Source organism: Macaca thibetana, chromosome 7, assembly GCF_024542745.1.
Source record: "Macaca thibetana thibetana isolate TM-01 chromosome 7, ASM2454274v1, whole genome shotgun sequence".
Classification (NCBI taxonomy): Eukaryota; Metazoa; Chordata; class Mammalia; order Primates; family Cercopithecidae; genus Macaca; species Macaca thibetana.
This window is the reverse complement of record NC_065584.1, coordinates 13,442,842-13,468,307: the sequence shown is the minus strand read 5'-3', so window position 1 is coordinate 13,468,307 and position 25,466 is coordinate 13,442,842. Positions and strand designations below refer to the sequence as shown.

Here is a 25,466-nt window from a genome sequence, read left to right as displayed (position 1 = left end):
CTGAAGAGCTTTTTCTGGACTATAGGAGAAAGTCATGGTATCCCTCGCTAATAAACACTGACCCTGCTTCAAATGAGCTAACAGCCCTGCTCAGAGAGCATGACACCCATCCTGTTCACTTCTCCCTGCCCCGGTCAAACCACCAAGCCCTAGATTTCATTGCCAAGTATCCTGTATTTACTGGGAGCTGACATCACAGTAGCATGCCTTCCTAGCCACATCTATAAGATTTTGTTCATTTTTGTTCTGCTTTTCATTTGAACTCAACCTGGCTTGGGAGGCAGAAAAGAAAAAGTAACGTCTGATTTCCCCCAATCAACCAACCAACCAACCAACGAGTTCAGGGCCACGTAAATTCATTCAGGACAAGCGCTGGGGTCAAAACCCCCGGTGATCCTCACCCTCCTCCAGAAATTCCACTTCCCAAAATGAAACAAAGAGCGTTAGACAGGGGTCATCCCTTCCTGTGGCTCCCAACCTGGGGCAGCCCCTCCCGCTGGATGGGCAATTAGCTCAGAAAGTGGAGGGGAGGCCAGTGTGGATCTACTCACAGAATGTTCTTTTGATTTCCAGCGAGGATTGCTACAGTCGTGATTGGAGGAGGTGAGTCTGTGGGGAAGGGGCTCAAGTAACCACCTGCCCCTAGGGAGGTGGACTTGGGGAGCAGCTGGCCTTGTCCATGCCAAGGTTTCCCTCATGTGGGTGGTCAGGGGAGGAGGTGGGATGAGGGGCTAAGTATGAAACAAGGAGCTAGAAGTACGGCACTGGAAGCTGGAAGCAGGGGCTTAGAGACTGGGAGCTGGAGCGTGTGTGGGCAGGGTGTGGCAGCAGCCGGGCAGAGGCCATTTCCCCTTTGCAGAACATTCTGTGTGACCCTGAGCATGTCTTTGAACTCCTCTGAGCCCCTGTTTCCTCTCCAGAGAAAGGGCTAGCAATGCCCTTTCAGGGTTATGGTCAGGATTGCATAGGGTGAAACAATAGAAATTGAACACAGTAGACATGAAAGAGATGCCAGGGGCTCCCCTTGGTTTAGTTGCTTCCGACGTGCTCTGTGGCAACACCACGGAGCCCTAGAGCTGTCTCTTTGAGCCACTGTGAATGTGCCTCTTACATAATCTCCTGGGCAAGATCTGCTGCCCTAATGAGATTTGCTCCCCAGCAAAGATAAGAAAATTGGAAAGCACTCCCCTGGTCCAGCATTTGGCCAGGGCAGACACTGAGGCCCCAAAGACAAGTGGCTTTCCCAAGGAAGGTCCTGCTGCCTAGCAGAGCTTGGCCCAGAGCCCTGTGCCCAGTGGCCCTACTAGCTTTTCCCTCTACTTTCCCCGCCTGGCTGTGCTCCCCTTGATTTGTGCCTATTGGCCGTGCCCATAGTCTCTCCCAAGCTCAGAGTTCACCTCTCTCTCCAGATTCCCTGAGGTCCCTAAGCCTGACTCAGTGTATCTGGGGGGTCCCTTCTGAGCCCACACACTGACCCAGCTCCTCTTCCCTGCAGTTGTGGCTGTGGAGGCTGTGCCCATGGTGCTCGGTGTCATGGGCTTCACTGCGACGGGAATCACCTCGTCCTCCATAGCAGCCAAGATGATGTCCGCAGCAGCCATTGCCAATGGGGGTGGAGTTGCCCCGGGCAGCCTTGTGGCTACTCTGCAGTCACTGGGTGAGTATCCTGGCAGGGCTGGCTGGGGAGGGCGATGAGGAGGGCAGGAGCCTCCAAGGACCCAGTCCCAATCTCAGTCCTATGGGCCTCCATTTCTGTTCCTCTGTCTCTCTCTATACATTCTCTCAGAATTTCTCGGAGGGAGATGGAGGAGGGAGGGAAGGAGCCCAAGCCAGGAACAGTGGGCCCAGGAAGACTCAGCCTGAAGCAGATTTGCTGGGTTACCTGGGGCATCTCCTCCCCTCTGGGGCACAGCCTCCTTCACTGAAGAGTGAAGCTGCTTCCAGCTCTGGAGTTTACCATGGGAGTTCATGCCTGCAGCAGCCTCTCCCCAAACAAAAACCCCCAGGGTACTGGGAAACAGAGAGGGGAACTGGGTGGGGTCTCGAAGCCTCAGCCGCTTCTGAGGGTCACTGGAGTCTCTGACCCCACAGTCCTGCCCACAGAGCTTCCCGGACAGGCATGTCCCACACTGTTCACCCTGTTTCTTCCCAGGAGCAACTGGACTCTCCGGATTGACCAGATTCATCCTGGGCTCCATTGGGTCTGCCATTGCGGCTGGCATTGCGAGGTTCTACTAGCTCCCTGCCCCTCGCCCTGCAGAGAAGAGAACCGTGCCAGGGGGAGAAGGCACCCAGCCATCCTGACCCAGCGAAGAGCCAACTATCCCAAATATACCTGGGGTGAAATATACCAGATTCCGCACGCCCAGAGGAAAATAAGAAATAAAGATGAATTGTTGCAACTCTTCCCAGAACCTTTTTTTCTCGCTGGCTGTGGGGCAGGCCCAGCATACCTGGGGTGGGGAGGGGCATGCTAGGCTCAGGAGTATCAGGAAATGCGTTCCTATGTTGTTTTGCTGCTTCTTTCCACACCCTCTATGAGCACATGCTGTGGTCCAGGCACTGGGCTGGGCCCCAGGGAACAGAGGGGACGCAGCTCAGTCCCCTCGGTCCCCTCAATCCCCACAGCCAGCGACACTCACGTCTGCTGAAGGGATGGACCCACAGGCAGATGGCCATGGGCACTAACCTCTGATAAGTGCTATGCCAGAGGCCAGCCCATGGCTCTGAGGGCCAGAGGCATGTTGAGGAAGGGGAGTGTGGATTTTGTCCTGAGGACTTCGGAGAGGCACTAAAGGGTTTTCAACACGGCAGTGACCGGGGACGCCACAATCCTGCACGCTCCGCCCTGGGGAGGGGTCACGTTAGGCTCAATTCTCTTTCCCCACGCTGTCATCACAAAATCTCGGGATGTGATGAACCGAAATGAATCTAAATTTGAAGACAAGCTGTCCCCTCCCCTGCTACGACTCCGTATAACCCTGGGCAGGTGACCTTCTCTCTGAACCTGTTTGTCCCTCTCTAAATGAGGAGTTGAACTAAATGACCTTCAAGATCCCAGCCAGCCTTTGTGTGTGGCTCAGTACGTGTGGCTCAGGTTTGTGTTTGGCTGCAGCGTCTGTGATCACTGCAAACAGAGTGAGTCCCTGTCTCAAAAAGTTAAAAAAAAGAAAAAGAAAAAAGAAAAAAGGAAATTATCTGGGTGGCTCTGATCCAATTACATGAGCCCTTTGAAAGCAGAGAAGCAAAGAGAAGCAAAACTGAGAGTCTAGTCTACAGACATTTCAAAAACTTGAACAACTCATCCACGTCTCTTAATTGGGTCAGTGAAGCATGGTTTGTACCCAGCCATGGAAATTAAGCTTCTCAGGGTATTCTTTCAATATGTGATTCCTTCCCCTTTCTTTGATGCCTTGGGTAATCTGAAAGAAGCTGTGAAACTTCTCCCCACAAAAGGTGCACATTCCCCAAATAATACCCTCAATGTCAGGGCACTCATTAGGACAGCGGAAGACCCTCATTGGAATGAAAGGTAAAACCCCCTGCGTTAACTAGAAATCCAAGCCCTTTCGAAAGGAAAGCACTTGAGTCTGACCTGGGTCTGGGAGGATGGATGAGCCTGCATCCCAGCTGAAGCCTAGTAAACAGTCCTGCAAGGCAGGTCACCCTGGAGCACCCATTATTCTAGGTGCATAGAATATGACCTCCTCCCTCGTCCCCCTCATGAAGATGAGGCCTCCCGGTTCCCAGAGGATCTGTTTCCATTCTGGCAGCGAGTCCCTCACCCCCACCTTGGTTCTGTGGCTCTCACCTGGTTCTTTATCTCTAAACCCTCAGCTTCGACCTTTGTAGCAGGCAGAATTCTGAGAATGGTGCCCAGTAACCTCCCTGGTATCATCCCCTCCTCTCTGGGTGTTGGTGGAGCTTCTGAGCATGTTGAGCTATCACTCCTGTGATTTTGTTACATTAATGGCAAAAAGGATATTATTGGCCAGGCAAGGTGGCTCATGCCTGCAATCTCAGCACTTTGGGAGACCAGAGGGATTCCTTGAACCCAGGAGTTTGAGACCAGCCTGGGCAACACGATGAAACTCCATCTCTACAAACACAAAAATTTAGCCAGGCATGGCGGTGCATATCTGTTGTCCCAACTACTCAGGAGGCAGACGTGGGAGGATCACTTGAGCCCAGGAGGTTGAGGCTGCAGTGAGCCATGATTGCGCCACTGCACTCCAGCCTGGGAAAACAGAGTGCAACCCTGTCTTTAAAAAAAAAAAAAAAAAAGAAAGAAAGAAAGAAAAGAAATTATACAGGTGACTCTGATCCAATTACATGAACCCTTTGAAAGCAGAGAGTTTGCTCTGCTCACAGCAGTAAAGGAAGTTAGAGATTTGAAGCATGCAGGGGATTTGATATCTGTTTCTGGCTTTGTGGATAGGGATGCCATGAGCCAGGGAATGCAGGTGGCTATGAAGTGCTAAAAGCTGTCTCCAGCTGCCAGCCTGCAAGAAAATGGGGACCCTAGTCCTACAATGGCAAATAACTGAATTCTGTGGATAATCTGAAGGAGCTTGGAAGCCAATTCTTACTAGAGCCTCCAGATGAGAGCCCAGGCTGGTTGAAACCTTTCATTTCTGCCTTGTGGGGCCATAAGCAGAGAACTCAGAACTTCTGACCTCCAGAACTATAAGATAGTAATGGGTGTCATTGAAAGTCAACTGAGTTTGTGGTAATTTGTTACACAGTAGTAGAAAATGTATACAGCCTGAATACCTGTCTCCCTTCACTGGGCTGAGGCTTGTTCACTCAGGAGCTGGCTGAACTGACTCTGGCACTCCAGGATTCCTGACACTCCTGGCCCCAGATGGCCCCTGGGACACCAGGTTCTACTCCTATGGGATTCCAGAAGAATCTGCCTGTCCTCAGGCCTGCAGTGTTAGGGAAGTCAGGCACATCCACAGCTAACTGTGCTGTGGCACAGAGTGGCTCAGCAGGCTGAACAGGGATGCAGAGAATTCTCATTGCAGGGATCTAGAATAGGTCCCTGTTGAGACTGGTGTCTTCACCAGACAGGCAGAGGCTGCCAGTAGTCACCCAATGCCTGCTCTTTCCTTCTAGATGATAGGAAGAGAGCCCTGGCTTTAGCTAGGTGCACAATCCCCAGGGAAGAACTGCATTCCCAAACCCTCTTGCAGTTAGATGCACTCATCTGGGTATGCAGTTAAAGGGATTAGACGGGCCCATCTTTGCGCCTTTGTCCTTTCCCATTGGCTCTGCTGCAGGCAGGAGAGTGAGCATCTTACACCTATAGTTGAGAACAACACCTTACAGAAGGCAGAGCAACAAGACTGCAGGAGCCTGGGTCTCCCAGAGCAGAGCCACCACCCTGGCTGATACTTCTAGATGAAAGAGAAAGAAACTTCTCTTGTGTAAGCCAAGACGGTCTCTTACTGCAAATGAATGTACTTTCTATTGAACACAGTAGGAAATCTTTTGATTGCAAGCAATAGAAGAATTAACCCAATAAAGAGAGTTGCTTCATCTCTGTTCCATCTCAAAACACCACTAAAATAACAGTTACGGATTAAAGAAAAGCATAAGCCCATAAGGACAAAGAGAAGAAAAAAGAAGATGACTCCACAGAAGTCACTCCTTCTTTCTCTAAACCCACCAATGAGAACCTGAGCCCCCCAAGGGAAACCTGCTTGGGTAATGCCCTGGACCCCCATAAAGGCCCACAGCCAGAAATGACATGGACAAGTGGTTCCACCTAGCAGCCCCAGGAAAGCTGGATATTAAGTTGTCAGTAGAGAGAGCAGAAAGAGTCAGCTTTGCCCTGCAGGACCCGGAAGGCTCAGCCACTGGAGCAGCATGGGCTTTGGAGGTGGGCATGAAGGTAGACGGACAGCAGGAGGGCTGGCTGAAAGTCTGCTTAAGAAGCAGGAAAACCCCAGGAGTCCCCCTCCAATAGATCACTGGAGAGTTATCCCTGGAGAGGCTGAGTCTCTGGACTAGGGGGCACCAACATGACTAAGAGCAGGAGCTTCACACTAAAAATGAAAGTTTCCGTACTAAGTGTTAAGTCTCTCAATCTTCTTTATCAGTGGACACCTAGAACACTAGCAGGCAGGCTATGACATTCAGGATGGCAGTGCAGTGAATTCTTACACTTTTATGTTGCCTTGGCCTCCATTCTGAATCTAACTTGGACTTTCTCATACCAGAAGTAGGGTTTGGTCACCCTTGACACAGTTTCCAATTCTTTGCTGTCTTCCAGTCTCTCAAGATGGTCGATCCTTATATCTGCCTTATAAACTGCCTTTTGGTGACCACCTCCTTGTGGGACACCTAGATACAACGTACTTGACTCACCTCTCAGTCACAGTGTGACTCCACAGAAGTCATGCCCACATGCTCTAAACCCACCAATTAGAACACCCAAGGGAAACCTGCTTGGGTAATGCCCTGGACCCGAATAAAAGCCCACATGTCCCTCACCCCCTCTCTCTTGCTCTCACTTGCTGTTTGAGCACATGTGTCCTGGAGGGTGCCCTGTTCCCATTGGCCCTGGGTGGCACACTGCCCTCTTCTCTCTGGGACCTGTAAGCAACACATTGTTTCTGTTATGTCATGTATTTTGTTGAGTTGTCTCCTCTGAGTCTTATCTGACCAATACACATAAACCTGACTCCTCTCCTAGAGTGTGACTATCTTGGTAGAAATAAACTGGACACAGGTCAGAAAGAGCCACAAGAGCATGTGCCAGTATAAACAAGTTTCCTGTGATGAGACTACCTGGTCATGGGTTGGACATTTAGGCCTTAGGCTGTCCTCCAGGATAAAGAATAAAGAAGTTTCCTGTGCTTTTACATTGTAAACATCCAAGACCAAATTTCTAGAGCCCCGTCAGCACAGGGCTAGAGTTTATAGCCACTCTCCGGAGAGAGTGAGAGAATGAGAGGCCAAATGAAAGGGAGGGAAAAAATGCAAAAAAATGTGTGTGTGGGTTTAGGGGGAGATTCTTCCCAGGCATTTTACCAGCCCAGGAAAAGAAATGCTCACGTTCTGACACTCTGGGAAGAAGCTGGCCATTGAAAGTCTGGGTCAGATCACAGTACAGTCCCCGGGTTGATGAGAACAGCCCCTGTGGCCAAGCCTGTCATTGGATATCTACAAAGGCTCAGATATGACGGGGAAGCAGGTGTGAGCCCCTCATGTCTCTGATCCTCTCCCTCCTATCACCCCCAACTGCAGCCCATCCAGGAGCACTCACCCTCTGACAGCTGTGAACCTTCAACACTGGCTTCCCCACCCACCAGGAGACTCAAGAGACCCAAGGGGGACTGGAGTGGCTGCTCTGAGTTTGTGGAAAACAGTGGGCACAGAAAGGAGTTATGAGCTGCGAGGACTGCAATGAGCCCAAGTGGGAGGTGACTGGAGTGCTGTGACTTCCAAAGCACCTGGACTGGGGAAGGGAGGAAAAGAGCTTCTATGTCCTGCCACTCTGCCCTCTGTTCTCCTGAGTCCCCATACCACCTCTGGGTCACCTGTGGGACACCCTAAATAGCCACAGGGCAGTCCTAAAAGTGCTGAAACAAGAAGATCAACAAGAAGATCAAAACAAATAACACCTATATACACACACTGTGGTCAAGTCACTGCCCAGGTCTCATTACATAAAATCCTCACGCCATTCCAAGAAGGGTGACACTAGTGGTCTTATTTTATAGACGTTGTTAGAAGAACTTGTAAGAAGTTGATCCAGAGTACCCAATTCCTGCTGCTATTAAAGATGGGCATCTTTCCATGGCTGAAAATGGTAAACTTTGCAGGTTATTTCCAGTAGATCTGCAGCCTGAATCTGGTTGCCTGCCCACTAGCTCTCTCCAGCTGCCTCCTTGAGCAACCAGCCTGCACTCAGGGAGGTAAATTTACTTTTACAATGACTCAAACAATTTCAGATTGATGAAGAGGTCTGGGGTGGGAGTAGGGGCAGAGTAGTTCAATAATTTTAACCATTTTGGGACCAGCCTCAGCCAAACTCTTTTGAGTGTCTTTGGTAACAGGGATTTACTAGTGGAAAAGATAACTGAGAATTGAGCCAAGATTTCCCTTGACAAATTGCAAAGACCTAGGGATCAATCACTGGTTTGAGTGATTTACCCCACTGCCCCATGCCTTGGCACATGGCACTGCCCAGGGTAGCCCAGCTGGGGACCAGCCCCAAAGCTGACCTGTACCCTTTTCTAAGATTCTGACAGGTCAGGGGCTACCTGGGGTGCTGAGCAGGTGGATCATTGCACAGAGATGGCGAAGCCACCTGTCTGAGCTTTATCCCAAGGGAAGGAGATGGATAAGACCTGAACACAGCCAGATCTCAAGAGCAACACGATAGAGTGCTGTGGCTATCTTAGGCTCAGGCCTATGGGCTCCTGAGTGGGGACAGAGAAGAGAGTGGGAAGCAGCCTTAGGCTGAGACCCCAAGACGAGATGTTATGTTTTGGCTGTGTCCCCACCCAAATCTCATCTTGAATTGTAGCTCCCATAATCCCCATGTGTTGTAGGAGGGACTCAGTGGGAGGTAACTGAATCACGGGGGCTGTGCTGTGCTGTTCTCATGATAGTGAATAAGTCTCACTAGATCGGATGGTTTTATAAAAGGCAGTTCCCCTGCACACGCTCTCATGCCTGCTGCCATGCAAGATGTGCCTTTGCTCCTCCTTAGCCTTCTGCCATGATTGTGAGGCCTCCCCAGTCATGTGCAACTGTGCGTCCATTAAGCCCCTTTTTCTTTATAAATTACTCAGTCTTGGGTATGTCTTTATTAGCAGCATGAGAACAGACTAATACACAAGGATTTGAGTGCAAGTGGCTTATTTGGGAGGTGATCCCAGGAAACACCAACAGAGGAATGGGGAGGTGAGCAATGGAAGGGAAGGCAGCCCAGAAAGGGTCGATTAATGAGTGACTTTGCAATGTGGGCCATTGAGGCTCAATCCCACTGGGGACCACTGGAGACAATGTGGAAAAGGCAAGAGTTGTCCCACTTGTAGGGTGTTAATCTCCTGACTCCCATCCATCATTGGCTGAGGTCTATTCTGGATCAGTGCGTGGACACTTTCAGCCTGTCTTATGGGCCTCATGGGCGCGACCCTGGGAGGGAGGGTCAAAGGTGCTGGATGTAGGGAGTAGTAGGCAGGGACTGGCAGAGAGAGTGTAGGGGGTAGGCGCAACAGTACAGACAGGACAAATGATATTCATGCTGGGAAATGTGTATGTCTTTTTTCTGGCTAGGCCTTTCCCTGGGGGTTGAGTCAATCCAAGCAGGAGTCCAGCTGGACTTGGGTTTTGTAGTTGCCCTATGCTATGGTTTGAATGTTTGTTCCAACTCATGCTGAAATGTAATTGCCATTGTAACAGTATTAAGAAAGAGGACCTTCAAGAGGTAAGCCACAAGGGCTCCACCCACATGGGTGAGATTAATGCCATTATAAAAGGGTGAGTTTGGCCCTCTCTTTCTCATCTTCCCACTTTCCATCATGTGATGATGAAGCAAGAAGGCTCTCAAACATACTGGTAACTTGATATTGGACACCCCAGCTTCCAGAACTGTGAGCCAATACATTTCTATTAGTTATAAATTAACCAGTCTGTGGTTTTCTGTTACAGCAGCACGAACAGACTAAGACACTGTGGTTGCTGTGAGTGTGCCACTGGCTTCAGATCAGTGTTATCCCGTGCTTAGGGTGGAGGTTGGCTTGCAGAGGAGTTTGCTCAGTGTCTTTAAGCTTCTGCATTGTGCCTGAGCCTTGGATATGGTCTCTGCCCCATCCCCAGTGGTAGACATCTGTTTGCTTGTTACTTGCTGGCCTGGTTGGATGGGAGAAGTGGGATTCTCTATGTTCCTCAGCCAGCCTCAGTCTAGGCAGGCCCTGTGTATTTGGGGCTTAGGGGTGGCATTTTCTCAAGATCCCTGCCCCTCTCCTAAGGGTAGCAGGTCTCCAGGTCTGGGCTCAGGATGGTTTCTTGCTATTCCCCAAGGGCGGAGGGTTTTACTATTTCTTCTCCTTCTGCAATTGCCTTTGCATGAGCCTTGGACGCTACAGGGTTGGCTGTCTTTCCCCCACGGCTTAAGGTTTTTGTGCCCTTCCTCTAGAAGAGAAGGAAGGTGGGGGTATTTGATGCCTTTCCTGCTCCCTTCCTCCAGTCTTACCCCTCCCAGGGAAGATTTCTCCAGGACCCTGCAGGGACCCAGCCCGCAGGGAAAAGGGTCTGCAGGTTGGTGGGACCCATGCTGTGTATGCGGCTTCCGAAGGTTCTATGCACTCACTTGAGTCTTAGTTGGCCTTTAGCAATCACTTAAGACTTTTAGCTGATTCCTTACTCGCTTGCACAGTGGACCCCAGGGGGCTCAGTGATGCAGAGTCCTGTCTCTCCTTGGAAGCACCTTACTGTCCTGAGAGTTCAGGCCATTTGGTGCCCCTGCAACCTCAGCTGTCCTAGGGGTTCAAGGAAAGTAATGATTTTGTAGACTGGCCTTTTTTTTTTTTTTTTTGAGAAAGGGTCTTGCTCTGTTGCCCAAGCTGGAGTGCAGTGGCGCAATCTTGACTCATGGCAACCTCCACCTCCCTGGCTCAAGAGATCCTCCCATCTAAGCCTCCTAAGTAGTTGGGATCCAGGCATGTGCCAATACACCTGGCTAAGTTCTGTATATTTTGTATGGACGGAATTTTGCCATGTTGCCCAGGCTGGAACTCCTGGACTTAAGTGATCCGCCCTCCTTGGCCTCCGAAAGTTCTGGGATTACAGGTATGAGTCACTGTACCTGGCCAGCTCTTCCTTCTTGATAGGTTGCCAAGTGGTCTATAAGATGCCTTGTGTGCACCCAGAAGGCTGCCTTAAGACCATCTGTTAGAGTGTGGGCAGAAATTTTAGAACTTGTATTTCTACTTATACCTCATTCTTTAAAACACCTCCAGAGAATGAGGCTTCTCTGGCAGGAAGTGAGACTTCGCCCTGACAGTGAATGGAGCATCAGGGGACACCCAAGAATGCCTGTCACCAGGGTAGGAGCTGCGAATAACCACGAACTTCCTCCTTGGGGAACAAGGGAATCCAAAAAAAGTCTAACTTACTTATAAATGTAGTCATCTCCCATCCGATGTTATTTCTCTTTGTTTTAAAAAAAATTGTTTTATTTTATTTTTAAATTATTTATTATTTTTCAGTTTTCCAAAGGCTGAAGCTAAGAAATTCTCTCTTGTCCTTAAGGTCTTATGCAAGGCGTCTCTGTTTCAGAGAGGCCTTCTTTGACCATCCCATCTAAGGAGGCCTCTGTTATTCTCACCTGATGACATTCATCACAGAGCCTGGCCTAATGGTAGTGGGAGCCAAAGGTTAGGAGAATGAAGGGAAACAGTTCCGTCCCTGCCATATCTGGGTCTCCAGAGGGGGAGGCTGGAGCTGTCTCATGGGTCATGAGCAGGAGCCCTCAGCAGTGACAGCTTCTGAGGGGCCAGGAAAATGGCAGGAAGGAGCAAGATGCTGAGACCTCCAGATGAGACAGAAGCAGACAGACGCCCCTTTTGCTCTGTTCTCTGGGTAGTGGATGCTGATCCCTTGGAGGGGAGGAGAGGCAGCCTTCTCAGTCACCCCTTCATACCTGAGCCCTTGGGGAAAAGGCCCCAGCTTTTGTTCCTGGACACTTGGCCTCTCTTTGCTGGGTTCAGCAGTGCAGGCAGTCCTTGGGAGGAAGATGGGGACCAGGATGCTCCCCTTGTGGGGCCTGGGCTGCCTTTGTCCTCTGGGGGGCTCACAGCCTAGGTCCCTGTCCCACAAAATACAGGGGAGTTTCAGGAGCAGCAGACACGCATGTGCCTCAGCATAGAAAATGTATGGTGGCAGAAGGACAGCTGCATGTCATCCAGACCAGACCTGCCTCCTTGTGAAGCCTCCATGCTTGGGAGTTCCCTACTGCCTCTGAGGCTCTCCAGGGCTACCCAAAGGTCCCCCTCCTCTCGCTGGCTTCTCGGAGGTATTGCCTTCCACCCACGCTGCCATGGACACCCCCAATTACACATCCCTCTCCAGTTCTCTCACTGAGCAGCTGGGACTTACTTCCTCCTGGGACACCTTTCCCTTTGCCTCCCTCCTCCTCTGTCAGACTTCCATTCGCCTTTCAAGGCCCAAGCCTTTTGCCTCCTCTTCCAGGAAGCCTCCCCAGGTATGAGAACAGATCCCTGCCTCCTCTGTGCTCCCTGCTCGTGGCTGGGGTCCATCACTGCACTGAACATAATGCTCTGTGTCACTTTTGTTTGGGTTAAGTGCCCAGTTTCTCCTGACATCATAGTCTCCTGGGGATCTGTGTGGACCCCTCCCATCCACTGTGGTATCCATCACATGAACAAAGACTGGAGTCTTTAGGGACTGATAGAGTTTGGATGTTTGTACCCTCCCAATCTCATGTTAAAATGTGATTCCCCAGTGTTGGAAGTGGGGCCTAGTGGCAGGTGTTTCGGTCACGGGGGTGGATCCCTCATGAATGACTCAGTGCCCTCCCCACAGTAACGAGTGTTTTCACTCTATTCGTTCACAAGACAGCTGGCTACTTAAAAGAGCCTGGCATCTCTCTTGCTCCCTCTCTTGCCACGTGACATACCTGTTCCTCCTTCCCCTGCTGCAACTGTAAGCTTCCTGAGGCCCTCACCAGCAGTAAATGCTGGCACCATGCTTCTTGTACAGTCTGCAGAACTGAGGCCCCAATAGACCTCTTTTCTTTATAAATGGCCCAGCTTCAGGTATTCCCTTACTGCTACCCAAAATAGACTAACACAGTGAGGGTGTGGTCAGAGTTCCAGGTCTTCATGCACGAACTCAGCCTCTCCTTCAATTTTCCAGACACAGTTTGGTGACCAAACCTGACTCAGCCTTCTCCTCTCAAAGTGCCCAGAGCCCCAGTGTAACACTTGACACATTGTCTTTTCCTGCTGGCTGGCTTATCAGCCTTCTGACAAGACTGTGAGGTTGAGCAAGGGAAGGATGGTGTTCTTGCTCATTCTGGGTATCTAGTGCCATTAATGAAGAGGAGCAGAGGGCTCTACCGTCAGCGGTTCCTGAAGTGCCCTGGCCACCCCTCACCCCTGCCTCCCAACAGGAGCCTGTGACAATGCCACCATTGAATAAGGGGGAAATTGAGGCCCAGAAAAGGCCCATGAATGGCCCTGGGTCATACAGCCCATCCCTGTAAGGCTGAGACCAACCAAAGCTGATTCTCTGCATGGCCAACCACCTCCCTCTGCCCCTCCATGACAAGGTAGGCTGGGAGAGGGGGAGAACTGGAAACCTCTAGCTCAGAACTCCAACCAGAGCTGTAAGAAACAAAGACAGGGAGATGCATCTGCATGTGACCTTTATTCCTCATGTTTCTCTGACTTGAGTGGAGGTTTTGGAGGTTCATCTTGGGGTACATTTTCTGTTGCCTCATTTCCTTCAGCCTCGGGTTCAGCTGGGAGAGAAGAAGGTGACTTCCCCAAGTAGGCCCCCAACACTGACCCAACAGAGGCCAGGAGGATGTTGGATGATGTGGAGAGTCCGGCTGCCCCTGTGGAGGAGACAGAGAATGAGCACAGGGGTCTGGCAATGGCCCAGAAATCCCACCTAGATCCCTCCTCCAGGTCCTAAAAATCCCAGGGATCTGCTTTGGGTAGAAGCTGCTAGAGGCAGCTAAAAGACAGCTCAGGGGTGAATTCACGGAAACTGAGAGATAGAGTCATCCACAGACAGACCCTAAGAGATACAGCGCCCCTTACTTTACACGGGAGGCCACTGAGGCCCAGAGAGGGCAGGGGACCTTGCCCAGGTCACCCAGGTGTCAGAGCCCAGGCATGGCTCTTGGCCTGGGTTCCTTTCCTCTTCTCCCTATCCAGCACCCCATCACCCTATCTACTCCCACCCCAAACCTCCCTCAGAAGGAGCCAGAAGAAGGGACAGTGAGGGAGAGACTGAAGACCCAGGAAGCTGAGGGTCATGGAACTGCAGGGCAAGGAGAGGGCCTCCCTCAGGCTCAGCCTCAGGGCTGGATCTTCTCCCAGCTCTGGGGGTCCTGTCCAGGACACTTACCCACAGACTGCAGAATAGCCACCAGGCTCCCCGCAGAAACCCCACCGCCGTTGGCGATGGCTGCTGCGGACATCATCTTGGCTGCTATGGAGGACGCGGCGATTCCTGCCCCAGTGAAGCCCATGGCACTGAGCACCACGGGCACAGACCCCACTGCCAGGGCTGTGGGGAGAGAGAAGCTGAGTGCAGAGGTGGGCTCAGGAGAAGGGACCCCCCCTGCACCCCCCCGGCTTAGGAATTCCTTGACAGTTTCGGACGACTGTCAGCTTGAGCAATAGAGACATGGCAGCTTAGGGGGCTCGTGGTGAAGAAAAGGTGGAGTGTGGAGCCAGGTGAGGCAAAGATGTCATAGAAGGACCAGGCATAGCCCTGGTTTGCCTCTAACTTGCTGTGTGATGCTGGAGAAGTCAATATCCTTTATTGGGTCTCAAGTTTGTGTGCGTGTGTGTGTGTGTGTGTGTGTCCACGCATAAAAGTGAAATAAGCCATGTGGAGTTTACCTGCACACCCTCTTTCAAACGAAATCTTCCTCCTATGCTTATTCTACGTAAGGACTAGAGGACAAGCTGGGGCTGGAATGGGAGTGAGCTTTTCCCTGGAGTATTTTGATGCTGCTCCCGGCCCCTATGGCTCACTCAGGCAACTCAGGCAGCTTCGGAAGTGGAGGGTGAGTGGGGAGAGCCAGCTCTGCGCCTCATCTCTGCGGTCTCCCAGCACCCCCAGGCCCAGGCTAGGTGAGGGCCTAGAGACAGGAGAGCTGGGCAACTTACCTCCTCCCACTGCAGCAGCAGCTGCCTGTTCTAGAGAGGGAGAGCCAGGGGAAGAGGGGAAGGCAGAGGGAGAGGGTAAAGGGGAGAAAGGGGAGAGAGAGAGGCACAAAGGGAGGGGGAGGGAAAGGAGGTAGAAAAGGAGGGGGAGGGAGGAAGGGAGGGAGAGGGAGTCAGTAGGTCAGCTGGTTGATGAAGTCAGGGAAGGAAGCTATTCAATGTCCCTTCCTGGGCTGGGGAAGGGGAGGCCTGCCCCAAGCCCACCCTGCCCGCCCCCTGGGGAAGCAAGACTCACTCATCATGCTGAGGCCGTCTCCAGGTCACAACTCGGCCCAGGAAATGACAGCGTTGTTGGTGTGTTACTTCCCCCTCCACCCAATAGGGACACGCCCACTCTGGCAGCCCCAGAGAGACGCAGACTCCGCCCCGCCGCCCCACCCCGCTCGCCCGGGCGCGGTCCGGACTCCCGGCTCGCCAGCCCCGGCTTGACGACGGATCTACCGAAGAGAAAAGAGCTGGAAACAACCTGGAAGACATAGCAAGTGAGCCATGCTTCCCAATTGCTGTAGCACCGGCCCCCACTCCAACCCCGCCAATAACAGAAGAGCTGTTAGCTGCAAAAGCCAAAACCAAAACCAAAAGCAACACAACAATAACAAACAAACAAAATGCACGGAGAAAAACGATGTTTAATTTAATTTAATAAACGATGTTTAACTTCCAGAGAGACACTAATATAAATACATTCTGGCGGTTTTCCTTCCAGCCTATGTCTCCGCTGAATGTGTAAACACCCCCTCCATCACCGGCCAAGTTCCCATCACACTCTGCCTTGCAAATTACTCACTTCAGTTAATCAACCATTTAGATTTCCCCAGGCTGTTTAATATTCTTCAACAAGATTTTTAAAAAGTCAACTTTATTAAGGTGTATGTAATTTACACAAAGTAAAATTCACCCTTTTAGTGTACACTTCCATGAGTCTGGGCGACTTTGACAGCTCTGATTCAGACCTTTTTTTTTACATGCCCCGCCCCCTCCTCCATTAAATTCTCTCAAGCGCTTTCGGAGTCACCCCCACCCTGCTCCTGGCAACCATCCCCGCCCATTTGCCTTTTCCAGAACTTCAATATGATATTTAATGGTCATTAAATATTCCATCCCCGTGGGTTCAACGTATCAGCCCCCTCCCCCACCCTTTTAAGGGTTTAAAGTCTAATTTTCGCTCTGATAAGTTATTTTAGCATGAAGCGCTAACATTAAGGGGCACAAGTATTTTCTGTATATTCCTGGAGGTGGAATTGCTGGGCCAGAAACTATGCATTTTTTATAGCACCTGATACCTACGTTGTAATGTTGGCATTCAAAAATGTTGTCATCAGTTTACATTTTCCCAGAAGTATGTGGGAGGATCTATTTTTTTTCTCCTCCTCACTGACAACTAGCTTTGTCGTTAAGAAACAATAACAAAAAAACCGTTTGTTGATTTAATAGGTGACTAATTTTAGTATACATTGCTCTTCACCACTAGTGAGACTAAACTATTTTTAAGTTTATTACCTTCATGTACTCCTTATTTTGTGAGTTATCTTGTCATATTCTTGGATCCTTGTTCTACTGAAGTATTTTTTTCCTTACTGATATATAGGAATTAATGATATATTAATTATCTTCATCCATTCTCATAGATGTTGCAAATTTTTATTTATGCTTCATTCCTGCCTTTTTGGTGTTTTTTTAAAACAGAAAAGTGTTTAATATTTATGCAAACTTACCAATATTTTACTTTATTATTTTTGTCTTTAGAAAAGGCCATTTCTACTAGCTATTCAATACACTGTCACTTGTATTTTCTTTAGATTCTTCTGGGGTTTGCTATTTAAGATTTACTTTAATCCATCTGGAATTTAGATTGGTACATATAGTGTTTTATGTATCCATATATGTCTTAGCCAGTTGTTCCACTACCATTATTAAATCATCTTAAATTTCATCTTCGATTTGATATTTCATCTTTATATTCAAAACTCATTAGCTGGTATATATACCAGTATATCTATTTGGATATTTTCTGTTCTGTTCCAAAAAGCTATCTCTTCTGGCAACAATATCTCACTGTTTCAATCTTATAAATTTATTATCTGATTTAAAATCTGACTGTGCACAGCAGTATCAGAATTGTTAATCCAGGGCTACACATTTTTTATGAAGATTAAAAAATACTTTGTAATGCTCTCTACTATCCTGAAATGAAATTCATAGATAACATCCTCTATTATAGTTACACACAAGGTATTGCCCAAAAAAAGAGAAATAAAAGAAAATTATTTGTAATAAAATAGTGTATATTTCAATATGTACATGCTCAAGCACTATTACACCAAAAGGTATAATGAAAGAATGAGTTGTTTGCACCCATATAAGTTGGGATTTAAGATGATACAATTTCAATGGTAAATTCTTAATTTTTTTTTTTTCTTGAGATGGAGTCTTGCTCTGTCGCCCAGGCTGGAGTGCAGTGGCGGGATCTCAGCTCACTGTAACCTCCGCCTCCTAGATTCAAGCAATTCTCCTGCCTCAGCCTCCCAAGTAGCTAGGATTACAGGAGCACGTCACCATTTTGTATTTTTAGTAGAGACGGAGTTTCATCATGTTGGCCAGGCTGGTTTCAAACTCCTGACCTCATCATCCGCCCGCTTCAGCCTCCCAAAGTGCTGGGATTACAGGCGTGAGCCACTGCACCCGGCCAATGCCTGTTTTCTTATATTTGATGTTTCAAAACAAGGATCTAAGAGACGTATCTATATATTTATATACATATATCTACATTTAAGCACTATGAATGAGGGAGCTGCAAATACAGGCTGCAGTACATTGCTACCGGTGACATGATTTTCTGAAATGGTGAATAACTCTTGGTAAAATTCAGAACAAATCAAAGTACGATTTCTCCCTGATTTACAAGATAACAAAATTCCTAAAAATTCAATCTATATTAAAACTATGCCCAAAACACATAAAACATGGTTAAGTTCTAGGCCTAAATAATTATGAGCTTTTTGCTTGTATGATGAGATCTTTGAAATTTATACAGGGTAACTTTCAGCTGTGCAGGATTGTCTTATCTATTTCAGTTGTCAGGCCCCTGTCCCCACCGAAGAGCTAAATACAAGCATCCCCTCGCCAATTGCTGACGAATAAAAGCACACCATCAGATTTCCAAAATGCCCCCTAGGGGGCAGTACCATCCTGTAAAAACTACTGCCTTAACCTACTGCCTTAGTATTAATAGTTAAAAACTACTGCCTGCCCTGGGCGACAGAGCGAGACTCCGTCAAAAAAAAAAAAAAAAAAAAAAAAAAAACAAACAAAAACAAAAAAAAAAACTACTGCCTGCTAAAAACTACTGCCTTAGTTAAAAACGTGCAAGTGTTTATAATTACTTATGGAGAAAATAAAACAAAATAAACAAAACCAATGACATTGACATTTTTGGCATTAGTTTTAGGACTAATTTGTGCATATTGAGTATTTCAGGACTAATTTGTGCATATTGAGTATTTAACGTGTGCATAAGAACTTGGCGTATGGGGCAGATTACTTATAATTCCAATTTTAATGATGTGCTTCCATAAGAGACTTAATCTTATGATTATAAAGTTGAAAGGTATTCTACTTTAAAAACAATTTTGTTAACAAATATTGTTTAAGAAAACAACACTCAAAATTATATGTCTATTTTATTAAATTTGTAAAATTCATCTGTGTTCATGGGAAGTCTTTGCTTGTTAGAGACATATGCAGTGTTTAAAAAGAAAATTGACAATGTTCCTATATTTGTACACACACACACACCCACATACACATGCACACACAAAAGGAAACTAGATTATGTTAATATACACGTAACCTAAAATATTTCGGAGAATTTGGTCAACTAAATTGTAAAAGTCCCCTTAGATTTACAAATAGAATATTAGGATTTTAATTAAAGCTAAGAACTTAAGGATTACTAGATTTTTAGTTTATTTCAGTAAATTGAATATTAATCTAAAAACCCAAATAACCTTTAGTGTTTATAAAAGCTGCTTTCAAGGATAACCCAAAATTCGAGTGTGTACCAGCTGCCTTTTGTTTTTTTTGAGACAGAGTCTCACTCTGTTGTCCAGAATGGAGTGCAGTGGCACTATCTTGGCTCACTGCAACCTCTGCCTCCCGGCTTCAAGTGATTCCCTGCCTCAGCTTCCCAAGTAGCTGGGATTATAGGTGTGCACCACCATGCTCAGCTAATTTTTATATATTTACTAGAGACGAGGTTTTACCATGTTGGCCAGGCTGGTCTCAAACTCCTAACCTCAAGTGATCCGCCCGCTTCGGCTTCCCAAAATGTTGGGATTACGGGCGTGAGCCACTGCGCCCGGACACTAGCTGCCTTCTAACACACCCTAAGCCAACTGGACCTCTCCTGACTTCCTGGAATATGCAAATAAAGACTGTAAGCCTCAAGCAAACACAAATAAAGCACTTAAACCTAAAGGAAAACATTATTATTTATCTGAGCACAATAAAATTAAGAATCTCTGCTCAACAAAAGGCACGATGACAAGAATAAAAAGTCATGCCACATAGTGGGAGAAAATACTTACCATACACATAACTGACAAATAATTGATATTCAAAATATATCAGTGTCACCTTGATACCAAAGCCTGACAAAGGCATTAAAAAAGAACTACAGAAAAATATCCCTTGGAAACACACATGCAAATATCCTGAACAAAATACTAGCAAATCAAATCTACAAATATATAAAAGAGACTTATGTCATGACCTCATGAGGTTAATATAAGGTGAGTTCAACATTTAAAAATCAATTAATGTACCACATGTACAGAATAAGGAAAAAATATTGTATGTGCACGTCAATACATGCTTTGATTAAAAATTCTGAGCAATTTAGGAATAAAGGGAACTTCTTCAACCTTCTAAAGTTTTCTATTAAAAAAAAACAACAAATATCATGCTTAGTGCTGCTGTATTGAATGCATTCTAACTTAGATTGGAAGCAGAAAGATGTAAAACTTTCTTTATTCATGTACAACATTGTTGTTTATGTAGAAAGTACTAAGGAATCTACAAACAACTGCTAGACCTAAGTGAATTTAACAACATTGCAAATATCAATTGCATTTATAAATATCAGCCACACAAGTTCAAATGAAACATCAATAGCATCCAACTGTTTTCACGTGACACAATAGCATCCAAACTGAAATATTTAGGAATAAATTATGAAAACACATGCAGGACATAGAGATCGAAACTACAAAATATTGCTGAGAGAAATTCAAGTGGATCCCCCCAAAAAAGATAAATTACATTCATGGATTGGGAGACTGAATTTTAAGATGTATTAAGTTGTTAATACATCACAAACTGGTCTATAGATTCAAAGCAATCCCAATAGAAATTCCAGCAGGCTTTAATTTAATTTTTTGTGTGAAATTGACATGATGTTTCTAAAATACATATGGAAATGCAAAGGCCATAGAATATCGTTTTTTTTGTTTTTTTTTTTTTTTTAATGAAAAGATAAAGTTGGAAGATTAACACTGGAGTAAGTACTTAATTTTAAGACAGTATAAAGCTACATAATAAAGACAGTGTGATGTTGGTGTGAGGATAGGCAGAGAGCTAGGTGGGACAGAATAGAAATCCCATAAGTAAACCTAAACATATATGGTCAACTGAGTTTCAACAAAAGTACTAAGGTAATTCAGTAGGGATGGTAATTGTTTCAGTTGATCCTGGAATTACTGAAGATCCATGTGGCAGGCTAAATAATTAGCCCAAAGATATCAGGTCCTAATCCCTGGAACCTGTGAATGTTACTTGTATTAGTCTGTTCTTATCATGCAAATAAAGTCATACCTGAGACTGGGTAATTTATAAAGAAAAAGAGGTTTAATGGACTCATAGTTCCATATGGCTGGGGAGGCCTCACAGTCATGGCAGAAGGTGAAGGAGGGAGCAAAAGCATGTCTTACATGGCAGCAGTCAAGAGAGCGTGTGCAGGGGAACTGCTCTTTATAAAACTATCAGATCTCATGAGACTTACTCACTGTCATGAGAATAGCATGGGAAAACATTCCCCCCATGATTCAATTACCTCGTGCTGGGTGCCTCCCGTGACGTGTGGGGGTCATGGGAGCTACTATTCAAGATGAGATTTGGGTGGGGACACAGCCAAACCATATTATTACCTTTTATGCAAAAGAGTCTTTGCAGATGTTATTAAGTTAAGGATCTTGAGACTGTGAGATATCCTGGATAATCTGTATGGAACCTAAATTCAATCACAAGTATCATTATAAGAAAGAAGCAGAGGAATATTTGACACATAGAGGAGAAGAAGATGATGTGACCACGTGGGCTGAGATTGTAGTGATGCAGCCACAAGCCGGGGATTGCTGGCAGCCACCAGATGCTAGAAGAGGCAGGAAACAGATTCTTCTCTAGAGCTCCAGAGACAGCACAAATCCTGCCGACACCTTAAATGTGGTCCAGTGATACTGATTTCAGACTTCTGGTCTCTGGAACTGTGAGATAATAGATTTCTGTTGTTTTAAACTACCAAGTTTATGGTAATTTGTTATAGTACACACAGGAAATTATATAATCCAAATGGAAAACAATGAACCTCCACCTTTACTTCATACCATGCATATATTTGATAAAGGATTTATAAAGAACACCTATAGCACAATATGAAAAAGACAAACTGACCCAATTTAACAACGGGCAAAAGGTTTGAACAAATGCTTCACAAAGCAAAATATATGAGTAGACATTAAGCACACAAAAAAGACTCAACGTCTTTTGTCATTTGGGAAATGTAAAATGATGCCACCATGGAGCACCACTTCACACCCTCTAGAATGGCTAAAATTTAAAAGGCTCACTGCACCAAGTGTTGGCAAGGACTTGGAGAAAATCACATATTCCTGTTGGGAGTTTAAAATGGTACTACCACTTTGGAAAACGGTTGGCTGTTCTTACAAAGTTAAAGATATTCCTATCCATTAATTCCCCTGCTTGGCATTTACACAAGAGCAATGAAAACATGTCCACACAAAGACTTGTACACAATGTTCAAAACAGCTTTGTTCATAAAAGCCCTTAACTGAAAATAACCAAAAAGGTACATTAGCAAGGGAATTATACACACAATACATGTTCATTAGACTATTCAGAAAACATCAATATGCAAAGTTAAAAAAATCAAAGCCCCTGGTTTCCTAACACTAACCCTATTCATGTTTATGGTACAGAGCTTTTCGAGTTTCTCCCCATTTTGACTGCATTTAATGTAGTCCTTAGGCTGGCCTCTAGTCAAGTCTCCCTATATCCCTCTGAAAATTCCACTGGGGTTCTGAGCCAACTTTCCAGCTTAAAATACAGTAACTGGGTTTGCCTGGGATGTGCCATCCTTCATGAGATATGGCAAGGCCTGGGCAGCAGGCCAAGAGTTCTGGGATCGTGGGTCCCTGTTCTCTCTGTCTCTGCCAGCCTTGCAGACTTCCTGCAGCCAACCTAGCCGGGCCCACTGCAGTTGAGTTGCGTTCTGAGGACTGGACCTTGAGAGAATGCGCTTCTTGCTTTTGGAGTGCCCTCTCGTGGCAATATCTCAAACTGCAAGCTCAGTTGCTAGTGGGCTGGCTAATGGGCCCACAGCGCCTGGGTTGGCTGGGATGGAGCTTTGTTTTCAGGACTGGAGCAGGCTTGTCCTGAACCTCAGACCGAAAGGGCTGAAAGGGCAGCTCCCTATCTTGGAGCAAACGTTTGTACCGGGAAATGTCCCATTGGAGGAGATTTTGCAGTGCGTTTAGATGTCTCTCCAGCTCTTGCCTGGCGGGCTCCTTGGAAACCACGTTCGTGAACGTGACCTCCCTTTCCTGGCCACATGGATAGGACCAAAGATGATAGGCACATTTGGAAAGAGACGGAGATATCGAGGCACTAACTGGATAGCTGGATTTATAAGAAAGAACAGAGTAATCATGGGGCAGCCGTCTTCTGTCCTCCACGTGGGCTGAGTAAGAAAACAAGCTGATCTGCTGAGAAAGAGAAATGGACCGCGTTTCCAGGAAGAAGCCAGAGTGAGAGACAGAGAGAATCCTTTCTGTGTTCTCATTTCTAGACCCTCCTGAGGTCTGGCTGCCTCCAACTTTTGGGTCCTGAGATGCTCCTTATGCCTCATTATACCTGAAGTTACCCAGAGTCTTAAGGAATCCATTTTTGGTGGCTGCTTCTAATGCTACTCATTCATTCACTCCTTCATTTATTCACCCACCAACTATTTATTCACATTTTCTACATGCTATGCTGCTAAAGAACCCAGGGAAAGAACAGTGAGAAAAATGAAATCTTTGCTCTCATGGAAGGGAGATGAACCTTAAACAAACAGTTAAGTACATACCATGTTAGGTGCTGTGAAGACTATGGAGTGAAGTGGAGGAAGAAGGACAGTGAATGTTGGAACCAATGAGGGAGGGGAGGCCTGCAGTGGGCTGAGGCCTGGGGCTCACATCCAGGTAGCAAAATACAGCTCAGGAACCTGCCCCAGTGTCTGTGTATTAAACAACCAGGACCTTTCCTCAAGTTCACAGTATAAATCCTCTTTCCCATTTCATTGTCTCACTTTTGATACGGACATGAGTATTAATAGTATTTTACTGTAAGAAAAGCTACAGTCCAAATGCCACGACAAAGCAGCAGAGACTAAGGAGGTCTCAGGCAACCCGGGGAGTTACACAACTTCCTGTCCTGCGTAAAGGAAGGGAGGGATTTGAGGTGCTGTGGGATGGGGGTCCCATAGGCACAGATCTTCTGGTTTTAAAGAGAAGTCTCCAGACAGTCTTACATTAAGACAACATCAACATCCACCACAACAACGGCACCATGGCTAACCCAGCCTCGGAGAGGTCCAGCCCTCAGGCCGCCAGAACTGGGCTCCAGTCCTTGGAAAGAAGGGCTGTCGTCCCAACCCAGCATCAATCTTTCATTTTGATGGCCACAGGTGCCAGGCCTGTGTCCCCGTAAGTGACCCACGTTCCTCTCCTTTGCACTGTTTCCCTTGGTCTGTTCCCTGCCATCCCTGACAGTAAGGTAGAGCACCCAATGGTCTGTGGGATGTCATCTCAGGGCCCCACAGTGGGGTTCATAGAGCCTGCATCAAAATGAAGTTCATTCATTTGTTCAAAATGCAAATACTTATTTATATTTTCTACACATCAATCACTGTTGAGACCCAAAGCTGAGTTGCTGAAGACTGCGCCAGGAGCTTTTCCATGAGAATTGTGTGAAATAGCGTAGATGCTGGGTATAAGGTGATCCAGAATATTCCATGATGCCCCATTTTCATTTTTCCACTTTAGGAATCTATAAAAGATGCTGTCACTGGAAAATTAATCCCAAGCCCCAAGGCCTTATTTATGCAACATTAGGATAGCTCCTGTTCAAGTGTTTATGATCTCACTGCGTAAGCCCTCATCTTGATGCTTTAAAAGTCGTCAAGTCTTGTTCCCTGCTGTCCAGCCCTTGCACACTGAGGCTACACTCCCAGGAATGACGATGAAACTCCCTCCTACCAGTTCTGCCAGGTGACCCCAACGTGCACCTGAAACCAGCACGGATTGAGGGAGTCTCACAGTCCTCTGTTACCAAAAACGTGAGAGGCCACCCCAGAGAACGAAATACTTTGTAAGTGCGCAAGTAGGAAGGGACTCTTTCCCAAGGGGTATATTTTTGGGGGGATCCTCCTCTCAGTCTTCACTCAGTAAGTACTCCTGCAGTTTATTTCACATGTTGATTTGTATATTCTGTAGTTATTTTTTTTTTGTTGTTGTTGTTTTTTCGGAGTCTCACACTGTCACCTGGGCTGGAGTGCAGTGGTGCGATCTCGGCTCACTGCAACTTCTGCCTCCCGTGTTCAAGCAATTCTCCTGCCTCAGCCTCCCAAGTAGCCGGGATTACAGGCATGCGTCACCACGCCCGGCTAATTTTTGTAATTTTTTTTTTTTAGTAGAGACGGTGTTTCACTATTTGGCCAGGCTGGTCTCGATCTCCTGACCTCATGATCTGCCCGCCTCAGCCTCCCAAAGTGCTGGGATTACAGGCGTGAGCCACTGCGCCCAGCCTATTCTCTAGGTTTTGAATGCACACATGGGAGCATTTAAAACTACCATCAGAAGGGACTACTTTAACTTGATTTCCTCAAGGGATTGGGTTCAGCTAAGAGAGCACATAGGGCCAAGTTGCTTGTGTTTCTTGAAAACAATAGAAGAGATTTTTCTGAAAAGCACACCCCCAGCCCTGAGTCCAGGTTTTAGGATCAGGGCTCACGGCTCCATCACTGTGGACTTGAAACATCGATTAGCAGAGCCATTAGAGTTCAGCTGCTGGTGGAGGCCAAGGAAGGGGCTTCTGGGGCAGAGCAGAGCTTTCGATTCATCTGTAAGACTGTGGGGTAAAGGCTAATTGCAAACCTGTGCTAAGAGCGGGCCACACAATATCACATTT

The 25,466-nt window shown here is 47.0% G+C and overlaps 3 protein-coding genes across 11 annotated transcripts in view; 1 reads left to right on the top strand and 2 right to left on the bottom strand.

Moving 5' to 3' along the window:
* Positions 1-2,407, top strand: part of IFI27 (interferon alpha inducible protein 27) — a 420,724-nt gene extending 418,317 nt beyond the window's left edge. For all 9 annotated transcript variants that reach the window (XM_050799203.1, XM_050799200.1, XM_050799204.1 and 6 more), the window contains 3 exons: positions 574-603; positions 1,496-1,657; positions 2,153-2,407. In XM_050799203.1, coding sequence (XP_050655160.1) covers positions 574-603; positions 1,496-1,657; positions 2,153-2,238 — 278 coding nt within the window. In that variant the 3' untranslated portion in view covers positions 2,239-2,407. The remainder of the gene's footprint in view (positions 1-573; positions 604-1,495; positions 1,658-2,152) is intronic.
* Positions 1-25,466, bottom strand: part of DDX24 (DEAD-box helicase 24) — a 463,245-nt gene that overhangs the window by 78,624 nt on the left and 359,155 nt on the right. The gene's annotated exons all lie outside the window — the stretch shown is intronic.
* IFI27L2 (interferon alpha inducible protein 27 like 2) lies at positions 13,392-15,289 on the bottom strand. Its single transcript, XM_050799194.1, has 4 exons — positions 15,181-15,289; positions 14,889-14,918; positions 14,119-14,280; positions 13,392-13,600 (listed from the first exon to the last, which is right to left on the bottom strand). Exons 1-4 carry the CDS (start codon positions 15,185-15,187, stop codon positions 13,410-13,412), a joined length of 390 nt encoding a protein of 129 aa, XP_050655151.1. The 5' UTR covers positions 15,188-15,289; the 3' UTR covers positions 13,392-13,409.